The sequence below is a fragment of the Rhinolophus sinicus genome, chromosome 17, assembly GCF_057876585.1.
Source record: "Rhinolophus sinicus isolate RSI-liver-muscle chromosome 17, RSI-T2T, whole genome shotgun sequence".
Taxonomy (NCBI): Eukaryota; Metazoa; Chordata; class Mammalia; order Chiroptera; family Rhinolophidae; genus Rhinolophus; species Rhinolophus sinicus.
The window spans coordinates 42,680,908-42,700,222 of NC_142517.1; the positions used below are offsets into that span (position 1 = coordinate 42,680,908).

The following is a 19,315-nucleotide window of genomic DNA, read 5'->3' on the forward strand; positions in this document are numbered from 1 at the left end:
AAAACAGCATGGTATTGGCAGAAAAACAGACACACAGACCAATGGAATAGAACTGAGAACCCAGAAATAACCCACACAAATATGGACAATTTTTGACAAAGAGGCAAAAAACATACAATGAAGAAAAGACAGCCTCTTCAACAAATGGTGCTGGAAGAAATGAAAGCCACGTGAAAAAGAATGAAACTGGACTGCTGCTATATGTCACCATGTACCAAAATTAATTCAAAATGGATCAAAGAGGGGGGAGGGGGGCTCTAGAAGAGGGTAAATGGGGTCTAATATATGGTGATGGAAGGAGAACTGACTCTGGGTGGTGAACACACAATGTGATATATAGATAATGTATTACAGAATTGTACACTTGAAATCAGTGTAACTTTACTAACAATTGTCACCCCAATAAACTTTAATTTAAAAAAAAAGAAAAGAAATAAGCCCATGACAGATGCTTAACATCATTAGTCATTAGGAAATGCAAATTAAAACCACAGTGAGATACCACTACACACACCGTAAGAGTGGCTACAATTAAAAAGACTGAACACATACCAAGTGCTGGGAAAGATACAGAGGGACTGAAATACCCACTGCTGCAGAGAACGTAAACCAGTTTGGAAAATATAAACTCTGGCAAACAGCTTGGCGATTGATTAACAAGTTAAACATACACCGACCATATGACCTAGTCATCCCATTTCTAGGTATGTACACAGGAGAAATGAAAGCACAGTCCTTATAAAGGTCAATAAAAACATGATTGTTGATAGCAGTTTTATTTTGTAAAAGCAAAAAACTGGAAACCCAAATTTGCTTCAGTAGGTGGTGAATGGAAGAAACTGTGGTACATCTACATATTGGAATACTATTCATCAATTGAAAGAAAATCAAAATTATGCAGAGTGAAACAATACACACCGTGTGATTCTCTTTAACATAACATAAACTAATTTCCGGTAACAGACAAACAGTGGTTGCCTGGGGATAGGTAGAGATCATAAAGGGGCAGGAGGAAACTTTTGAAGCTAATAAATACATTCATTGTCTTGAGTGTGGTGATGGTTTCAGTGGTATACACATATGTCAAAACATTTCAAATTATACAATTTAAATATGTAGAGTTAATTTGTATGTCAATTATACCTCAATAAAGCAGTTTAAACAAACAAAAAGAATGGCAAGAAAGAATACCATGGGTAAAAAGTTTATTTACTTGTAAAATGGCTTCAGTACCATATGCCTCCTATGGAGTTGCAGCCAGGACTAAATGTGATCACGCATAGAGAGAGCAGCATCTCTAGCACAATGGTGGTACACATTATATAATGGCTAGTAAAAGTACCACACACATACTTATCTCAATATTCCATCACTCCTAGGAGGTAGGAGAAACTTTTAGGTGAAACAGCCAGAGGCTTAAGAGAATTCTATCAGAATGAAGACTAGAAGCAAAGGCAAATAAAAAATCGATGTGTAAATGCCTATTAACATGGTAAGCTTTAATCAAGCTGAACTGTTTAGCATAATGTTTGCAAAATTATGTTACTCAAATACTACAGGAAAATAACTTTGTACTTTATTTGGCATGTTTAGTCACACTATGTAGAGAAAGACAAAAAAGCAAAATGCCAGAAGCTCTAAGTTTCAGTTTTCAAGGTGATGCTGTGTCATTGCCTTTTGTGAAAAAACTGTTAGCAAAGATTTGAAAATAACCAGTTACTTTAGTCAGTCTCTAAATAAAAACGCTCTCGAACCACAGAAAAATCTTGAAAGCAGCAGTTAAATCAGGTAGTACTAAAACTGCTGTTCTAATAGTTATTAGGCATCTTGCTCCAGTTTAACATCAGTTACTGTCACCAGGAAACTCCATAAAAGCAGGCACAAAGGTTCTAGGCTGCAAAGGAACACTGGTACTAAAATGCAACTGTTTCTACTCATCTTTTGTACGCAGTGGTTTGTGGCTACGTATCATGGAGGATGAAGCACACTATTTTGGGAGTCAGATTTAAGTATCAAATTATATAAGTATCAAATTATATAAGTATCAAATTATTTCATAAAAGAGAAATCCATCTATAGCACCCAAGTTCCAACAACGAAAAGGCCTAATTTTTGTTTTATGTACACAGTAGGACTGACTTCAATACATCAATCCAAAATGAGAAATTATAACCATTACCTAAATTTGTAGGAGTTTATACAGTATTTTCATGTACATTACTTTCTTATCCTCATAACAGATAGGTGTTATTATTATTATTATTAACCCTCATTTGAAGAGAAAATAGGCACAGAAAGGTTAAGTGACTTGCAAAGTCTTAAAGCTTATAAAGTGGGGTGGAATTAACATTCAAACCTAGACCTCCTGATTCAAAAATCTATGTTCTGTAAATAATACCATTAAATAGTACCAACCAGGCCTCAAATGTGTTTTTATGATATATTTCACAGAAAATTTTTTATAATCCTCCGACAACTAACAATCTGAAAGTCATGGAACATTAACCCCTCAAAGAACTAGTAACGAGATTGGTGTTTGATATTTCAAGATTTTAAATGAATTATATCTGTTAAAAGTTTAATTAGAAAAATATATGAAAGCTCCAGTTCTCATGTAAATTGTGAAGATTTACCTGAATGAAAAGGAAACTGTTGCTTGGCTTCACCAGTATGTGCATCCCAAATAATTGTAGTCTGTGATTGAAAAGAAAAACATATTGCTAAGCATTTGAAAGTTTATTACAGATGTATAAGTTAGATTCCTAACTATATTAAAGCAATATGAAATGTCAGCGTGGATTTAATTTTTAACATTTACTTTATCCCAAAGAGTACAATGAGCTATACTCCATTTTCGGGGGTGGGGTGGGGGTGCGGGGAAAGGTATGACTATTAGGCAATTTAGTATTTCCCTGATGGTTTTTCATCAGTTAATTTACTTCAAATATCAATTATTGGTTGTCTACAAAGTACCAGGTATTATGTCAGATTGCTTAAGAAATTCCACTTCAATAGTGATTTTAACGTACGATCTTTTACTGTTTAACTATATGGAGAAAAAGTCTGGTTAACAAAGTAATTAGCTAATTCTCAATATTAAGATTTTTAAAGCTCACATTAATATATAAAGTCAGCTTGAATTTTGATATTTAAAACAATGTATTTCATATTACATTAAAGTATGGTATCTAAATATGAATGGATATATTCACCATTCTTTTTAACACCCTCCCATCACTAATTTTTTTAACTTTGGGGATGGAAAAAGTATTACACAGTGGCTGTGACTATTAACAGGGCTGTCCCCTCCCACCCGCCCTTCTTCACTTTTCTCCCCTTTTTTCTCTCTACTTCCTTTTTGACAATGCACCCAGTTACCTAGGAGCATGTATTTTCCTAGATTCAAATAATCCTAAAACCTGTATTCATTTCGGGAGGTGTGGTAAAGGGGATGACCTAAGAAAGTGAAGGGGTGGGAGGGGTGGGGGGAAGAAGCCATATTTTCAACCTATGCATATTTTCCAGCTTAATTAGGTGAAAAAAGCTGAAAAGATCCTGCATTTTATTAAATATTCAATTTAAGCACCAGGAGTTCTGCTAACAGACTGGTTCTAAGATTTCCCATAGAATCACTCCAGAGCCATACTCACTGATGAGATAAACTAGAAACTGCAGAAGGAAAGCAAAGAGTATGGGACGTATGCCATTCACTATGGCTCAAATTCCAGCCAAGAATGAGGAGTGTGGTCAAACAGATAAAAAATAAAAGGAATTCTCGTGAGTAGGTTCAGCCATGAGCTGCCAGAATATCTAAGAAAGCATCTGTATTATTACCATAAATTTATAGCTGAATTTCCCAAATACGAATATTTTGTTTATGTGATTAGCAGAGAATATTATTACTTTCCAGTTATATTCTGTAACACATTAACCTTTATAGAATTTAGTTTAATGTTCTTTTACCTTGTCTACTCCAGCACTTAGGATGAAATTTCCTTTCTTATTCCATTTTAATGCAAATATAGGGCCTTTATGCTGCCCCAAGGTGCTAGCAAGGTTACCTAATATTCAAAAAAGAAAACATTGAAATTATTTCAAACTTTATAACTTAAGACCAACAACAATAAATGAAAAGAATGATGCTTCATTTACCATCTTTAGTCCATATTCTGGCAAATCCATCGTATGAACCAGTTGCTAGAAGTGTACCTTCACTCTGTCAGAGAAACACATGTCTTTCAATTCTATGATCCAGAAAGGGCATTTAACTGTTATTAGAATATTTCGTGTTTACGGCAGATCCTTGACATTCCCCAAGGAACGAGATTTGGAAGATCCTTTGAAAGCCCCACAAAAAGTTACAGAACAGAAGCCAGAGGAGGAAAGGACATTTACTTGCTGAGTCAAGGATAAATGACCCCTAAAATTCTTGGTAACACTGAAACAGTCTAAGAAATTTCTGGGGGCAGGTGAAAAATGGGTGCAAAGTAACAAGGAAGGAAAAAGGCAACATGGAAATAAGGAAAATATATAGGAACTTTAAATATGCTAATTTTCCACAAATTAATCATGGGAATGGAAATAAACTAAGCTGTTAATCATGAATTTGAAACTGAAAGGGTAAAGCGTTATCAACACTAAAATCAAACTTTCTGGTAAGTCACAGTAATCAAGTTATCCCTGAAAAATGTTAAATCATATATTGAATTAACAATTATTCAGAATTATAAGATAACTATAGCGACAGTAAAGCTTGGAAGTAATCTAGACTAATCGTTCCCAAAAGACAGTTTTCATCACTTCACAGCAAAATGAGAAAAACTAGAATATGTTTTTGCTATATAGGTATCTCTTATCCCCCAACAAAAGGTTTAGTAGTTAAGGACTTATTATGTGCCCATTATTGGTTTTCATCTATTACCTCATTTACGTAGGTACCATTATCAACTTTTACTATACATGTGAGGAAAGTGAAGCACACAGTCGTCATCCACCTGTTTTACGAAGGTTCTGCTGCTAGATAAACTGCAGAGGTGGAAGTGGAACCTTGACTTAACTGCTAGAAGGCCAGTTTTCGTTTTTAAGACCGTTTATCTGGGAGCAAGGATCCCTAGTCTGTTGTTATTAGTTAGTGAAATCCAAAACCAGCAGAACAAAGCAACAAACCCTGCCATCAGTCTGAGGATTAGACAGATTAAGTAGATTAGTAACTACATCCAGCATGGACAATACAGTGATACTCACATTCCAATCTAGAGATGTCACGTCCTTGTTGCTTGGGACATCTTGTCCTCCTTCTCGTATACAATGTCTAAGCACTAACTGTGTGGAGCCACTAGTGCTATTTTCACTAAGATTCCATATTCTTGCTGTGGAGTCTCCAGACCTACAGTATGCAATATATTTTAAATCTTCATAATATTCTCAAGGATCCCAAAATAAAAATAAAAACATTTACATCCTAATAGTAATAAGGCAAATAAAACAAGACTATCAGGAATTTCCACTTCTTTTTTTGTCTCCACTTTGGGGGCCCCAAGCACTCCTGAAGTTTAATGAAACCATGTAAGATTACTTTATGAGAAACATTTACAGAAGCAAAATGGCAACAAGCAACAGAAACTTGAAAATGTGAAAAATGTATTTATAAAATGTAAATAATAATTTGGTCAGATTCTTTTTAAAATCCATCTTAGTTTCACTTTGAGAAACATACCCTGATGCCAAGAGATCACTAACAGGATTCCAGGCACAGATGAACACTTCAGATTCATGGCCCCGCAACACGACTGCCTTATTAGGAGGGATTTCAACATCCCCATCCACTTCCATCATATCAGTATGATTATCTGCATCACATGAAACAAGGGGAAAATTCCAGTTAGGTAATATTACAACATTGGGGCGGGGGGGGGGGGGATTCTTAACCAGCGACTATCTCCTTTGTAATAATATAGGGCAACATTTTTTTTTTTTTACTATGTCGGATAATGGTGAAAATGATTATACACTACTTAACATATGGAAAATAAATTCCTATCTTTAAACATGACTATACTATTTTAAAAAGACATATGTATGTATGTTTAGAGGCAGAGGGTAAGGGTAGAGAAGGAATGCAAAAGGTTAGACCCAAACATGACTAAAATAATAATAAAATGGTTTGAATTAAATGTATCCATGCCAATACTATTCTGAGTTTCTGCCAGTAGGGGTTGCTGATATCATTCATATAACATGAGAGTTGCCTTTATATTTCCATGTCAGAGCTTTATTGTATTTGTTAATGACTACTATTCCAAATTTTATTTAGAAATCAAATGCAGATACAAAATTCATTTAACTGTAGAAAAATAAGTTTTTAAGTATTAAAAAAAAAAAAAAAAAGAAAATCCATGAAAGGAAATCTAGCTTTTTGGAGCTTTAGGAATAAAAATCTGAATTGTGTGATACAAGTTAGAGGAACAAGTTGGCATAAATGATATTGATGATGTTATTTCATCTTGGAAGCTGTGACATGCCCATAAAGCACAATATTTCTTCTGAAAAGGAATTTTTAAAAATTCTCTCTTGGCTCACTTGCTATAGTATGTGCTCCATTCTCCTCCCCATTTGCTGTGTTTTCTCCATTTTTTGCAGATCCTTGTTGGTTTGTGGCAGCTGCGGCAGCTGCGGCAGCTGCTGCTTGTTGCTGGGCAAGCTTATCTCTGTAAGCTTGTTGTCTCGTTTGTACTACATCAGGCATTACGGCATCTATCAGTGACAGAGATTCTATTGGTCGACCATCAAACAAGGTACCATCCTGGATTTGGAATATTGAGAGGAAAAATCAAAGGGAACACATTTAGGGTAATTTGTATTCATACAAGTCAACAGCACAAATGATAAGCTTCATTCCAAAAAAAACACTTTTAGATAATTTTCTGAATACATGCAAGAAGGAAAGGAGTCAGAGGGAAGCAGGAAACTTCAAGGAGCAACTGCAAATGGCTGTTTAATTTTTCCTCCTCACCTAGTTCTTACTGCTACATGTTGCACAGATACAGCTGAAATACTGAAAGGAATAAGAAGTAAGCCTAGGTGATAAAAAAGTTTATTATCCAAAACTGTTAATCAAAAGCAATGACCAATATGAAATCAATCATACAATGGTAAGAGATTTGGTGCCATGTTATAGTAAATACTTATTTAAAACTAAAAACTTCTAAAATAGCTTTGATGGACTCAAAAGTTTCTTGTAAATTGACTAAAATATTAAAACAGAAATGGACTTCAGATACTATGCCATATAACATCTCATTTTACTAATGTTGAAATGCAAGCACAACCAGGCTAAGACTTGCTGAAGTTACACAGCTAGTTAATGGCAGGTGGCAATCTCTTAACCAGTGCTACTGAAAGTGTGATCCAAGGACCACCGTCACCTGGTAATTTGTGAGAAATGTAGACTCAAACTTACAAAATGAAAATCTTTGAAGGGCTTAGGAATCTGTGTTTTAAGCTCTCTGGGGGAGTCTTATGTGCAGTAATATTTGAGAAGCACCATCTTAACTCATAGTCTACTGCTCTTTAATTTACGGACTTGCTGTAATTTTCCAAAGCTCCTCTCATTCATACTAGGAAGTCCACAATTAATAAAAAGTTCTCCAGCAAGTACAAGAAGAGATACAAACACAGAGCACGCTAGAAACAGTGCAAATTAGCTAACAATATGCATATGTGAAGCCTGGCTCACTTAAGTTGATGGACATGCACTACTGACCTCTGACAGTGGTGTGATGGGTGCTCCGAGTTACAAAAACACAGGAGATATTTCTAAGGTGTCAATTGTAATGGACTTTTTGAGGAGTAGGAGAAAGTATTTTAATTTGTAAGTAACTTTAAAATATTAAAACCAACAGATACATTGTGGAGTACTGTATTAAATCTATAAAAAGTTTTTCAGATAAAATGAGACTTCATCTCTAGCCACTAATAGAAAATGTTTAGCACCCTCTTCAATATAGGATACTCTGGGAGGGAAAGTGCTGAAAGACAGTGAAGACACATTTAATTTAGTATTAGTGGATTTTTCAGTTACAGAGATGAGGAAACAAAGATAATAAAATCAATTTTACTATGCTATATAATTATAGTAATAAACACTGATATAGAAACCATGGATGCTTCAGTTTTAAAAACATGTGTGAGAGGAAAGGGGAAGATGTTAATCTCTAAAATGAAAATAAGGTAAAAGCTCCACATGTCATAAATCGTGACAATACATGAAAATTTTCAGCTAGACCAGAGTTTACAAACTTTTTCCGTAAAGAACAGATAGCAAATATTTTAGGCTGTACAGACCATAAGGTCTCTGTCATTACTACTCAATTCTGCCACTGTAACACAAAATTTGCCAGACAATACATAAATGAATGAGCATGGCTGTGTTCCAATCAAACTTTACAAAAACAAACCATGGGCAGGATTTGGTTCGTGGGTCACAGTTGGCTGACACCTGAGTTAAACTACCTATCTATCTATGGACCTTAAATGGGCAATAATATGAACAATTAGCTTCAATGACAAACTGCCCTCCAAGACAAGGTATAACCAAATAATCTGAGATTCTCTGACGTTTCAGACCATCAATGGTCTTAGCATTCCACAGCACAATGCTGTTTCAAAGAAAATTATTCCTTACTATTTACTTACAAAAACATCTCAAGGGAAATAAGCCCCAAATAATGGTCCTCACAGCTGGGAGCCAACACGCCTTGCCTGTGCGACCTGATCGTGACATTAGGAATAATGCCCTTCGGTTCTGTCAGCCAGATAATGAGCAAACAAGACATCAGGTAAGGACATACTGAAGAACAAGAGTTAATACTTGAAATAAGTCTTCCTTACCTCATTAATACTAACTTCTGCCTCTACATACTGGAGACCTTTCTGGATGATGGAAATCAATGCAGCAGGTGGGACAAGGGCACCATTTATGTTTGATTGACTGATATGGCTTTCTATACCAAAGGTAAACGCTGAATGAGAAAATCCTAAAAGCAAAAAAAAAGATGTAAGAATTTATTTTCCTAGTGGCAACATGTTATAAGATTCAAATGAAAGACCTCTATAATCTTTCAAAATCATGTTCCACTCACATGAAATCCCAGACTGTTAGCTAAGGTCAAATATGATTTTAAACAAAAGAAGTATCAAAAGCCAAGTATGTTCAGCATGCTTTCCTTTTCACTTTTAATTACGTAATGTCCTATTTAAAATTTCTAGTGCATGTAAGATTTAGCAGTGGCACATAAGTTCTCCCAATAAATAGCATCAAACTTTAAACTTGGAAAAAAGCATGTGGAATTATGTGACTCAACTGCTTCACTCAAGATAATTTAGGCCAAGATAAAGTGACATTTAATATTTTTGCACTATATTTAAATTTCTACAAATTGTCAAACACCTTATAAATTCAATCTTTGGCAGATTCTTTAAAACTACTTAGGAAATAAAAAGCAAACTAAAACTAGAAAGAAATTAAAATTGAAATTGAAAACCCAGTGTATGTATAAGTGATTAAAAAATTATTAATTCTTTGCCGCTTAGTAATAACCCATCTAAATCAAAGATGTAGAAAATGAGATAGCAAGTGAAAATCAGTTTCTGTTTCAATTAGTAATTCTTTAATTTTTTTATTTGAAATACTTAAAACCAGAAATACATAACAAAAATCTCTTTACATTGGCTTTGTTTCTTATGAAAGTAAAGTTCATAAGTAAAATTCTAATAAACTGATAGACCCAAGAGTGGTTAACTCTCTTTACCAAAATACTCATCAGAGATTACCATTAAATAGTAATTTTCACTAATGTATTTTAAACAATTCAATTAAATAATACATGTAATATAGAATGTTAAGAAACCTTCATACTGAATAAATGGAATATGGACTTATTTTAGTCTTGGTTAAACTGATTTAATCTACATAAAAACTGTTGTCTAGCCAGTGTATCCTAGTTTTTTTAGTGCTTAGTTCATGTCTTTTTTTCCCTTTCTTTTGCGTTTTGTGCTTCCACCCTTAGGCTCCATGTGTCACTTATGAACAGGCAAACACTAACAACATGCGCCTAGGAAATATTTTAATTGTTTAATAGACAAAGTACACTGAAGTGGATGTTCCTCCCGGCTCCTTCCTTCTCTTTTTGGCACACCTAACTGTTCCATTTCCTGTAACGACCCATAGTGAGACATGAAAAGATGTTACCTTAAAGACTTTCATTTTTACCTCATGATTTTGCCAACAGGCAAGAGCATAAACACGTTTATAGTTCTCAGTTTAATCTGAGGTCACAGAGATGGCTAAGAACATACCAATGGGGAAAAAAATCTACCATTTTGCACACTGCCCCTATCAGGAAATCCACAACTACTTGAATATGAAGATTCCAGATTACCAGGGTAGAAAGCTGAGACTAGAAACTGGGAAGGACGGGGAGAAAGGGTGAGAGATGGCAGTGAAATCCATAAACAGTAAGGTTAAAGATTTTAGTTTTCAATTATATATTCCTCACTAAATAAATTCTGCAGTAAATCATTAATAGGAAAAAAGCTAAGCGGCCACGTGGTTTAGAGATTTAAGAGATCAAGATTTAAATAAGATTTCATGATAAACAATATCATTTATGCAGGGCCTACATCATGCACATATATAATTTATTTTATAGTCTGAATTACCATATGAAAAAACAGCCACTAAGAGAATAAGGATTCATTTAGAAACCATGGCCATAACTACTATGCTCCTAGAGAGAGAATATGGTCAACAGTAAAGCTAAGTAAGGCAGAGTGAGCTCCTGTTCACTACCGTTTCCCCAAAAATAAGACCCAGCTGGACAATCAGCTCTAATGAGTCTTTTGGAGCAAAAATTAATATAAGACCCAGTATTATATATTACATTATATTACATTATATTATATATTATAATAATTATATTATATTATATAAGACCCAGTCTTATACTATAGTAAAATGAGACCAGGTCTTACATTAATTTTTGCTCCAAAAGACGCATTAGAGCTGACTGTCCGGCTAGGTCTTATTTTCAGGGAAACACGGTCACAGAAAATTTAAAAATTGCATCCTTGTTCTTCTATTTCCACTCAGGGTGTTAGAAAGTGGTGTCAGTCATGCATGAAACATTAAGATGTCTTATTAGCAAGCTTTTAAAACTGATTTTTCATTAAGCCTTATAAATCGCACTAAAGTCCAGGATTTCTGCACTAATTCATGACTACAACTGAAATAATCAAAATCATAATATTTAAACTCTGTTTAACTAGATGATGGAGTTCAAGTTTATGTCCAAAAATATCCTAAGAGTTGCAGGTGGCACAATGTCAATTTTGGTAGGAATGTTGCATATATTTCTGAATTGGTTCTGTCAGACAAGGAGAGAAGCTATCACGCAGGTATTTACATATACCTCAAGTTACTGCACATGCGCTCAGAATGTTCTCAAATAGCAAGAAAATAACCCTGAAGTGGTCCTTAAGCACTGCTTTTGCATTTCTTACTAACGTTTACTTTAAAAAGGTCCACACTTAGGAGTATATGCTCTGCTTAAATAAATGTTCAAATCAACTCTCATTTTTTCTTTATTTCTAGTTATAACATTACATGGCAGCTTAAAACCATTATGTTCAAAACTTTTTCTTCTTCTTCCCCTCCCCCAAAACTTCTTTAGAAATTTCTGACTTCACTTCCTTACACCTCAAAGTCACCCTCACTCCCATCTAGTCCCCTGACATTCATTCCACCATTCACCAAATCCTAGCAATCCTACTGCCCTGTAAGATTTCCCTCTCTGCCAAAACCTGGAGTTTAGACCCCATAGTCTTTTGCCTGTATCATTACTGCCATAAATTCCCTTCTTCTCTTCCCCAGTTCAGTACATTTGCCACACTACAGCTAGAATACTAAGTTGGTGCAAAAGTAATTGCAGGTTTTGCAATTATTTTTAACCTTTTAAACCACAATTACTTTTGCACCAACCTAGTAATACTTGTAAAACAAAAACCGATCCTATCACTCTTTCCTTGTGCACTTTCAATGATCCCTTTGGCCTTCATAAAAAAGGCCAAACTTCTAAGTATGGCACACTGCTGCTTTTGTAATCTGACCCGACCTATCTGTCTAGGTTCATGTCCCCAACTCCACACCCCCACACGTCTTGCCATTGCACATTAAATTCCAAGTGATTACCAATTACATGCAACACCTTGAATATGCCCTGTTATCTCATGCCTTTCTTTGGGCCTTATGTGGTCCTGTGCTCTTTTCTCCTATCTGAATGCAGGTGAAGTCTCCTTCCACTGCCCCAGCGCTGATCATTCTCTTCTATGCTAATCCATTAATTTGTGTGCATGGCACTTACCACACTGTGTGTCTAAGGCTGTGTGCATGTGTATGTGCATACTGGGCTGCCTGTCTAGTAATCTCTTAATCTGGAAAAATAGAACATTACTTAATTTAACTAGTGCTCAATAAGCATTTGTTAAATCAGAATACAATTGTACTACAATGTATCTTGGCACATCAGAAAATCTGTGAATCCAGAAAAAGCATACAACGTAAATCTTCCTTGAAAAACAAAACTAAAACTTGAACCAGGGTTATGCCAGAAAATATTTCCATTTATCTGTAAATATATGTGCATGAAATACTTTTTCAGGGACAGCTTTTGATGGAAGGCAAAAGGGATCAACCTAAATCTGAAATGATGGAGTCTGGTCTGATTGCCTAAAATAACATCCCTTCCTTCTATGGTAAGAGCAAATCGGATAAAAATAATACCTCTGTAATCAAGTACTCTACATACTCACTAGGGTGATTAAGAAATCTGGGAGGTAGAAAAGAGATTCCAGAGAAGAATAAGGCTGAAAACCACAAAGTTTAGTATAAAAACAGTGATAAAGATAAGCAGTGGCAGGGGTGTGTAGGTTACTCATGAGATTACACACCATTCCCATGTAAGAAACAAGATCACAAAACGACCATTTTCTGAATACCACTTGTTTCAGGGCATACTCTCCCTTGGGATGACAGGGATTGTATTCTCAAAAGGGAGTTAGTCCCCCAGAGTCTGACAACTCTACTTTACAAACAGAGAATATAGGAACATGAAAATGGGCATTGAACCTCATGGTTATGACATAGGGTGCCTGAACAAGAAAAAAAATTAAGAGAAAAAGGGCAAAGTTTAACTATTATCACAACACATGGCCATGACTGGAAGGAAAATCTGATTTATCCAAGGCCCTATTTAAGCCTCAGATGAGAAAAGCCCAGAAAATTGCATCCCTGCTGTCACCACCACGACACACTCCCCTGTCCCCAAATCCATTCCTACTCTGTCCCACAGACCCAGATTGGTGATTAAAAGTTCCACACTTAAATACTTAAAAGATTTTAGAAAAGGTAAAAAGAAGTAGGGGGATCTTGGATGTTGAAGAGTTAGACCCAGCACTTAAAGAGGAAAATGTGGAGAAGGAAAAATATTACAATACTAAAACCCAATTGCAACCGTTAATATGTTTGTATTTCCTTTTTTTCTTTACATGTTGTTTTTTTCCAGCAAAATACACTAGTTATACAATTATGTGTCTCAGTTTTGCCCTTAAAAAATATATACAACTACAAAACATTTCATATGAACTAAACTTTCTGAAATAATTTTATTATACTATTTAACCAACAAATGTACTCAGCTAGTAAATTATTCATCCCATAGCTGGACATTTGGACTTTCCCAATGTTCACTATTTTAAAAGAATGTTAACCTCAAGTATCTACATATATAGGTTTTTGCCATGTGTAATTGTTTTTCCTCCTTAGCATGGATTCCCTCAAAAGTTGAGGAGGACGAGCATTTTAAAGGAAGTTTTTATGAAAATTGCTTTCCCCCCAAAATAGTACAAATTTAGAATCCCATCAGCAATGTATATGTGTCCTTATACCCTTGCGATGCCAGATACTCCTAAAAACATGGAAAGATTACTATTAAGATTGAACAAGTTCTCTGTTTGGCAATGATTCAAAGACCTCTGTCTTTTAACAAGTATGTCAGTAGGAATGTGTAATAGGAATTTCTTCTATCAGCAAAAAATAGTCATCAGACAAAAAGAGAAGAAAAACTGATTAGGAAGTATAAAAATATAGTAATTACCAGCACTTGTGACAGCTGCTTGATGTGCAATGTTATTTAGTCATGTGTACAACAACTACATGTTGTCAAATCAATGTTAATGCATATTTTACTTGATTATAAAGCAAAACTATGTGCACCTACTTGTACTTTTGTGGCTGACCACTCTACATGTAAAAATCAAAGACTAAAGGTGGACATAACCAGATCCTGCGTTCTCCTCACTCCAGTTCTTCATAGTAGCAAGAGGCGCGTTACTGGCAGCCAGTTCAACCTGACTCTATCCAGTCCATTGTTAAAGTCTGTTTATAAATGGCACCAGCAGGGTCATATGTAGGAGGAAATGTTTATCTAACCCAGATACCTTAATCTGCATCAAGAGAACTACACTGTCATTTGATTGTTGACATTTTACTAGCTATTGTAGGGGTTAAAACAAAATCATTAAATGAAAAAGGGAAAAAACACAGGAATGAATGGGCTTTGTTATTATAGGTCAGAACCTTAATGTTATACATAAACATTCAGGTTAGTTTGTGCCTATTATGGTCATATTTATATTTCTAAATTGTGTGTGTGTGTGTGTGTGTGTGTGTGTGTGTGTGTGTGTGTGTGTGACATGTGGTGTAAGGCCTATATCCAGGGAGACACCCTTTGAAAAGATTAGAAAACAGTGGAGAGAGGTGGGCTGCAGGAGAGACAAGATGCTCTTTCATTAACAAAATGCTTTAAGCCTACATGTATCATTACCTTCGCATAAATGGAAACTTATGGCAAGATGAACTTCAGTTCTAAAAACGTGAGGATTTTTAAAAATAATAGTACTCAAAATCACAATCTAGGAAATAACAGTAATAAAGACATACTGTTTTTTCATTTTCCAGTTAGTCTTCAATCATAAGATGCAAAATAAACTTTCATAGCATCCAACATTCAAGTATATAAGTAGAAAAATTATTGAGATCCTAAACATGCAATAGATGAAACTTACAATAAAAAATTCTCACCCCAACCAAATACACAATTTAAGTAAAATAAAATTACATCCTACACAAAACAACAAGAAAAACAGTGCTACGAGTTCACAAATAATTGCCAGGAATAATTCTAGAAAAAAATTAACTAAGCCTGTGAATAACTACAAGAGAGTCAATAGTAAAATACAAAAGGGGGGTGGGATTAAAAAGGTCCAAACCAGTGTAGCTCTTCTAAAATTAATACTGTACCAAGTTCTACTATATACATATAGCTTAGCAGGTACCACTTAGTACTTATTCTGAGTATGACTGCTAGATATGAATATTCAGGCAATCAAATTATGAATACCCCTGGGCAAACACTAATGAAAGGGAGCACAATGAATCAAGTCAGTTGTTGCTTACAGTACTGCACATGCCAACTACACTCAATTTTTAAGTCATCTCAAAAGAGAAAAAAAATAACATTTTATTCCCTAGGAAATATTTGTTGAATATGGAACTCTAGTTCCTAAAAGTACAAAATGGTGATGAGCAAAGTAATTTGCTTAGGGTGAACTTTCTGTAGACAAAACTGAGAAAAATAAAAAGTTACAACACTTAATAAAAACAACCTATAATAAATATACTTTTCTCTTAATTAGTTTTAATAAATAGGGGAGGATGGCTTATTTCAAACATACATCTTAAAACATTTGAGGCTGAATATCACAGTGTAATCCCTTTTTAACAAGCAACACATTTTATGGTTGTGGAAACTGAAGATGTGAGAAGTTATGTAATTTGTGGGGAAAAAGAGGGACTTTAACAGATAATGTCTTCTAATGCTGATAGCAGTCATAATAGGATGATCACCACATAAAGTATTTAAAATTAAAACAATTTAAGTGCTTTTAAACCCCTCTGGAGATAGATACCATGACCCAGTCAACATTAAATACTGTTTGTAGAGACTATTAGAAGTTCTTACTGAAAAACATTATTTCTTAAATACACATTTATCAAAACAGAACAAAAGTTTAAGGTGTTTGTTGCACTTTCTGACTGAGAGCTTTCAGATAATGATACAAGCAAGAAGGAACTTTTATTTTCTTATGTGGTAGTCTTTGCAAACCAGCCCTTTAATGTCTTTACACAAATACTTTTTATCATGATTATTTATTTACTTTCTATCTCCTAATTCAATTCAGTACTCCTTTATAGGGAAAGCATTCTTTTTATAGGAAAGTAGCATCTTAAAAGTAGTAATTATTAAGGTTCTAATTTCTTCTGTATTACTTTAAATCTTTTAAGAGAAATATTTATGGTCTAAAAGTAATTTGCATCATATTTCTTGGATATAAAATGACTAATTCTCAATAAGCATCTCTTGGAAGTAATAGTGATAAATAACACTGAATCCCCAAAACAACCCAGAGAAGAAATTTCTGAACTAGGTGACTTCAAAATAAAACCAATTGCAAAAGGACAATTTTTACGTGTAAGTGAAAATCAGAACCAAGAAAGAGCTTTTGGATTAAGTGGCAAGTACTGAGATGGGTTAGCTTCTGAGTTCTATCTGAAAACCTGTCCTGAGTTGACAGAACTATACATTTCTTAAACTCTTTCCCACCTCCTATTCCTGGAAGCAATTTCAAAAGAACATCTGATAGTATCCTTATGATATAAACATGCCTCATCAAAATTCCTGAAAAATCTTGCCTACAAATACAAATACACCTCTTTTAGTGGCAGCTCCCTCTTTAGGAGATATTCTCACATTCCAAATCTCAATGTGTACAGTATTTCATGCTTTCTACTTTATCCCTTAACTAGATATGAGTTTTCTTTCAAGGTATTGTGAACAGACTACATACCTGTTGTCAACTTTCTTGTCAAGTTCTAACTGTCCTAAAACTAATATAGACAAGTGGCTTTCAAACTTTATTATGCCTAAGAATCACCTGGGGCATTTGTAAAGAGCAGATTCCTGGGCCCCATTCGCCATTCTCTAAGTGATTCTGATGCAGGTGGTCAGAGGATCAAACTTTAGAACTCGGGTATAGGCGATTCTTAAATTTATTGAAGTTGCCCTCCTAGAAAATCTGCCGTAAGTCAAAATGTCATCGGTTGAGTCTGATTTTCCCCTATAAATCACAATGTAAACAGGAAGTTACAACTTTTATAAAGTGACTGGCGTTCCCATTTTTAAAGATGTGCCTTAACATCACTTCATCACCAGTACACTATAAAGTATAAACCTTTCTAAAGAATACACTAAGCAATTATAAAAACTCAATATGATAAATATCAGTCTGCCATAGAAAGTTTTTTAAAATGTAATTCGTGCTTTATTTTTACTGCAACATAAAACACCTTAAAACATGGGACTTCGAAGGGTTTTCTTTGAGAACATAAGCAACTTTAAGAAGACTTTTGGTATTTAATCACTGGATACTCTTTCAGAAACGAATTCAGAGTATTATTTTACTGCCCCCTTCCTTGCTGTATGTCCTTGTAGCAACATAAAACATCCATCTGTGGACTTCTCTTTGGAAACAAGATTGAATTTGAGTGTTCAACATCCCCAACTTCATGCTGCCCTCCTCCCTCACCTGACACAGGAGGAACCACAGGCTAGCTGCTGGGCTATTCAACTGTTTCTCATCTCCAGAAACAGTAGTTTCATATGGTTCAACCTCAATAATTGCCTTTGCAATACATCTACAAGCCATTAAAATGTATTTCCCATTCACTGACCCTTCACAACATATTTTTGCTTTAGTGTCCAAGGCCTCAAAGCTCGGGCTTAAATGGTGGTCAGATTCAAAGTCAGAATGTATTCTGACCCAATACATTCTTTCCATTTTGGACAAAAAGTATTATGCTATATAACAATATTCAAACATGTATATACATGTGATATATGTAACAATCACTAGGGCACACTACTTTTTCCACTTCATTAATCATTTTATCATATTCAAAATACTGTGTGGATGTCCTCTTTGGATCTACCTCAACACCAGTTTTACCAGTTGAAAAAGAAAACAAATCAAGCTCTACTATTTCAAAGCTTCATAACAAGTTATTCTGCATTGGTTGGTTACTCTCATTTCTTTTCTTTTTCCCTCCCTGCCCTTGTTAGACATCATTTTCTCAGCTGTTCCAGGAGCTGTTCCATGCTGGTTGGGAATTGAAAACGTCTCTCTGCCCAAGGGAAAAGCTCGGAACTGGAGGACAGCTGGGGAACATCTCAGCAAGCAGTCTAAGATCTAAGGCCATGTTTGCATTTCCCGTGTAAGAAAGGACAACTAGCTAAGCCCTATAAGAAGAGCTACTGTTGTTTCAAAACCAAAATTGAGAGCTCAATGCCCTATTCTATTCTTTCCGTCCTCTCTCACATGCGACTACCAAAATTATCTTTTTTTATACCACACCTCAACTTACTACTAAAACAGTCCAATAGATTTAAGCTATAATTTCTGAAATTCACCCTCTCTACTGTATTTTCGAGCATCAAATAATTCCACCTCATGTTAACAATCTGCCTTTACCACTGCAGTCAATCTTTTCCACCACCTATGCCCCATCCAACTCGTTTTCTCTTCTTCTTTTACATTTTTTTGTTAATCTACCCCACATTTTCCCTTGTAGTTATCCTTGTTTTATGACAACATCTCTTAATCTGTCTAGAAAACTTGGACAATCACTGATTTAATATTTATTACAAATGACTTTCAATCATTTATATTTATTAATCATCCCCTAGTAAATATATACGTTAGTAAGTATTCAGATCAAGGATACACTTAATCAATTGGGATAATATTTATGAAAGTATTCAGAAAAAATACGGTTAATTTAGCTTTAGAAATAAATGCTAACTGCAATTAGGACCAGTAACATTTAGCTAAGGATTGTGAATGTACATTATCAAATTGATGGTATCTGAGATTTTATATGTTCCTACTAACCAGGTACAATAATCTGGGTTCAGAACAAGTTATAAAGATGTTTTTTGAACACTGAAAGCCAAACCATTTGTTACAAATATTTGCCTGAGATGATTCCAACATATTTGAAAGAGTCAGAGAGTTAAACCATGCAGTAACACATAGCTTTAAAATGGCAGTCCAGACATTAAGGAAACATACAAAGTTCAACAGT

General features: G+C 34.8%; 1 protein-coding gene across 4 annotated transcripts in view; it reads right to left on the reverse strand.

Annotated features, from left to right (window-relative positions):
- TBL1XR1 (TBL1X/Y related 1) overlaps positions 1–19,315 on the reverse strand; it is a 157,786-nt gene that overhangs the window by 23,898 nt on the left and 114,573 nt on the right. For all 4 annotated transcript variants that reach the window (XM_019752254.3, XM_019752263.3, XM_019752216.3 and 1 more), the window contains 7 exons: positions 8,890–9,035; positions 6,580–6,802; positions 5,717–5,849; positions 5,245–5,386; positions 4,153–4,216; positions 3,964–4,061; positions 2,634–2,694 (listed from right to left, as the gene is read on the reverse strand). In XM_019752254.3, the coding sequence (XP_019607813.1) occupies positions 2,634–2,694; positions 3,964–4,061; positions 4,153–4,216; positions 5,245–5,386; positions 5,717–5,849; positions 6,580–6,802; positions 8,890–9,035 (867 nt within the window). The remainder of the gene's footprint in view (positions 1–2,633; positions 2,695–3,963; positions 4,062–4,152; positions 4,217–5,244; positions 5,387–5,716; positions 5,850–6,579; positions 6,803–8,889; positions 9,036–19,315) is intronic.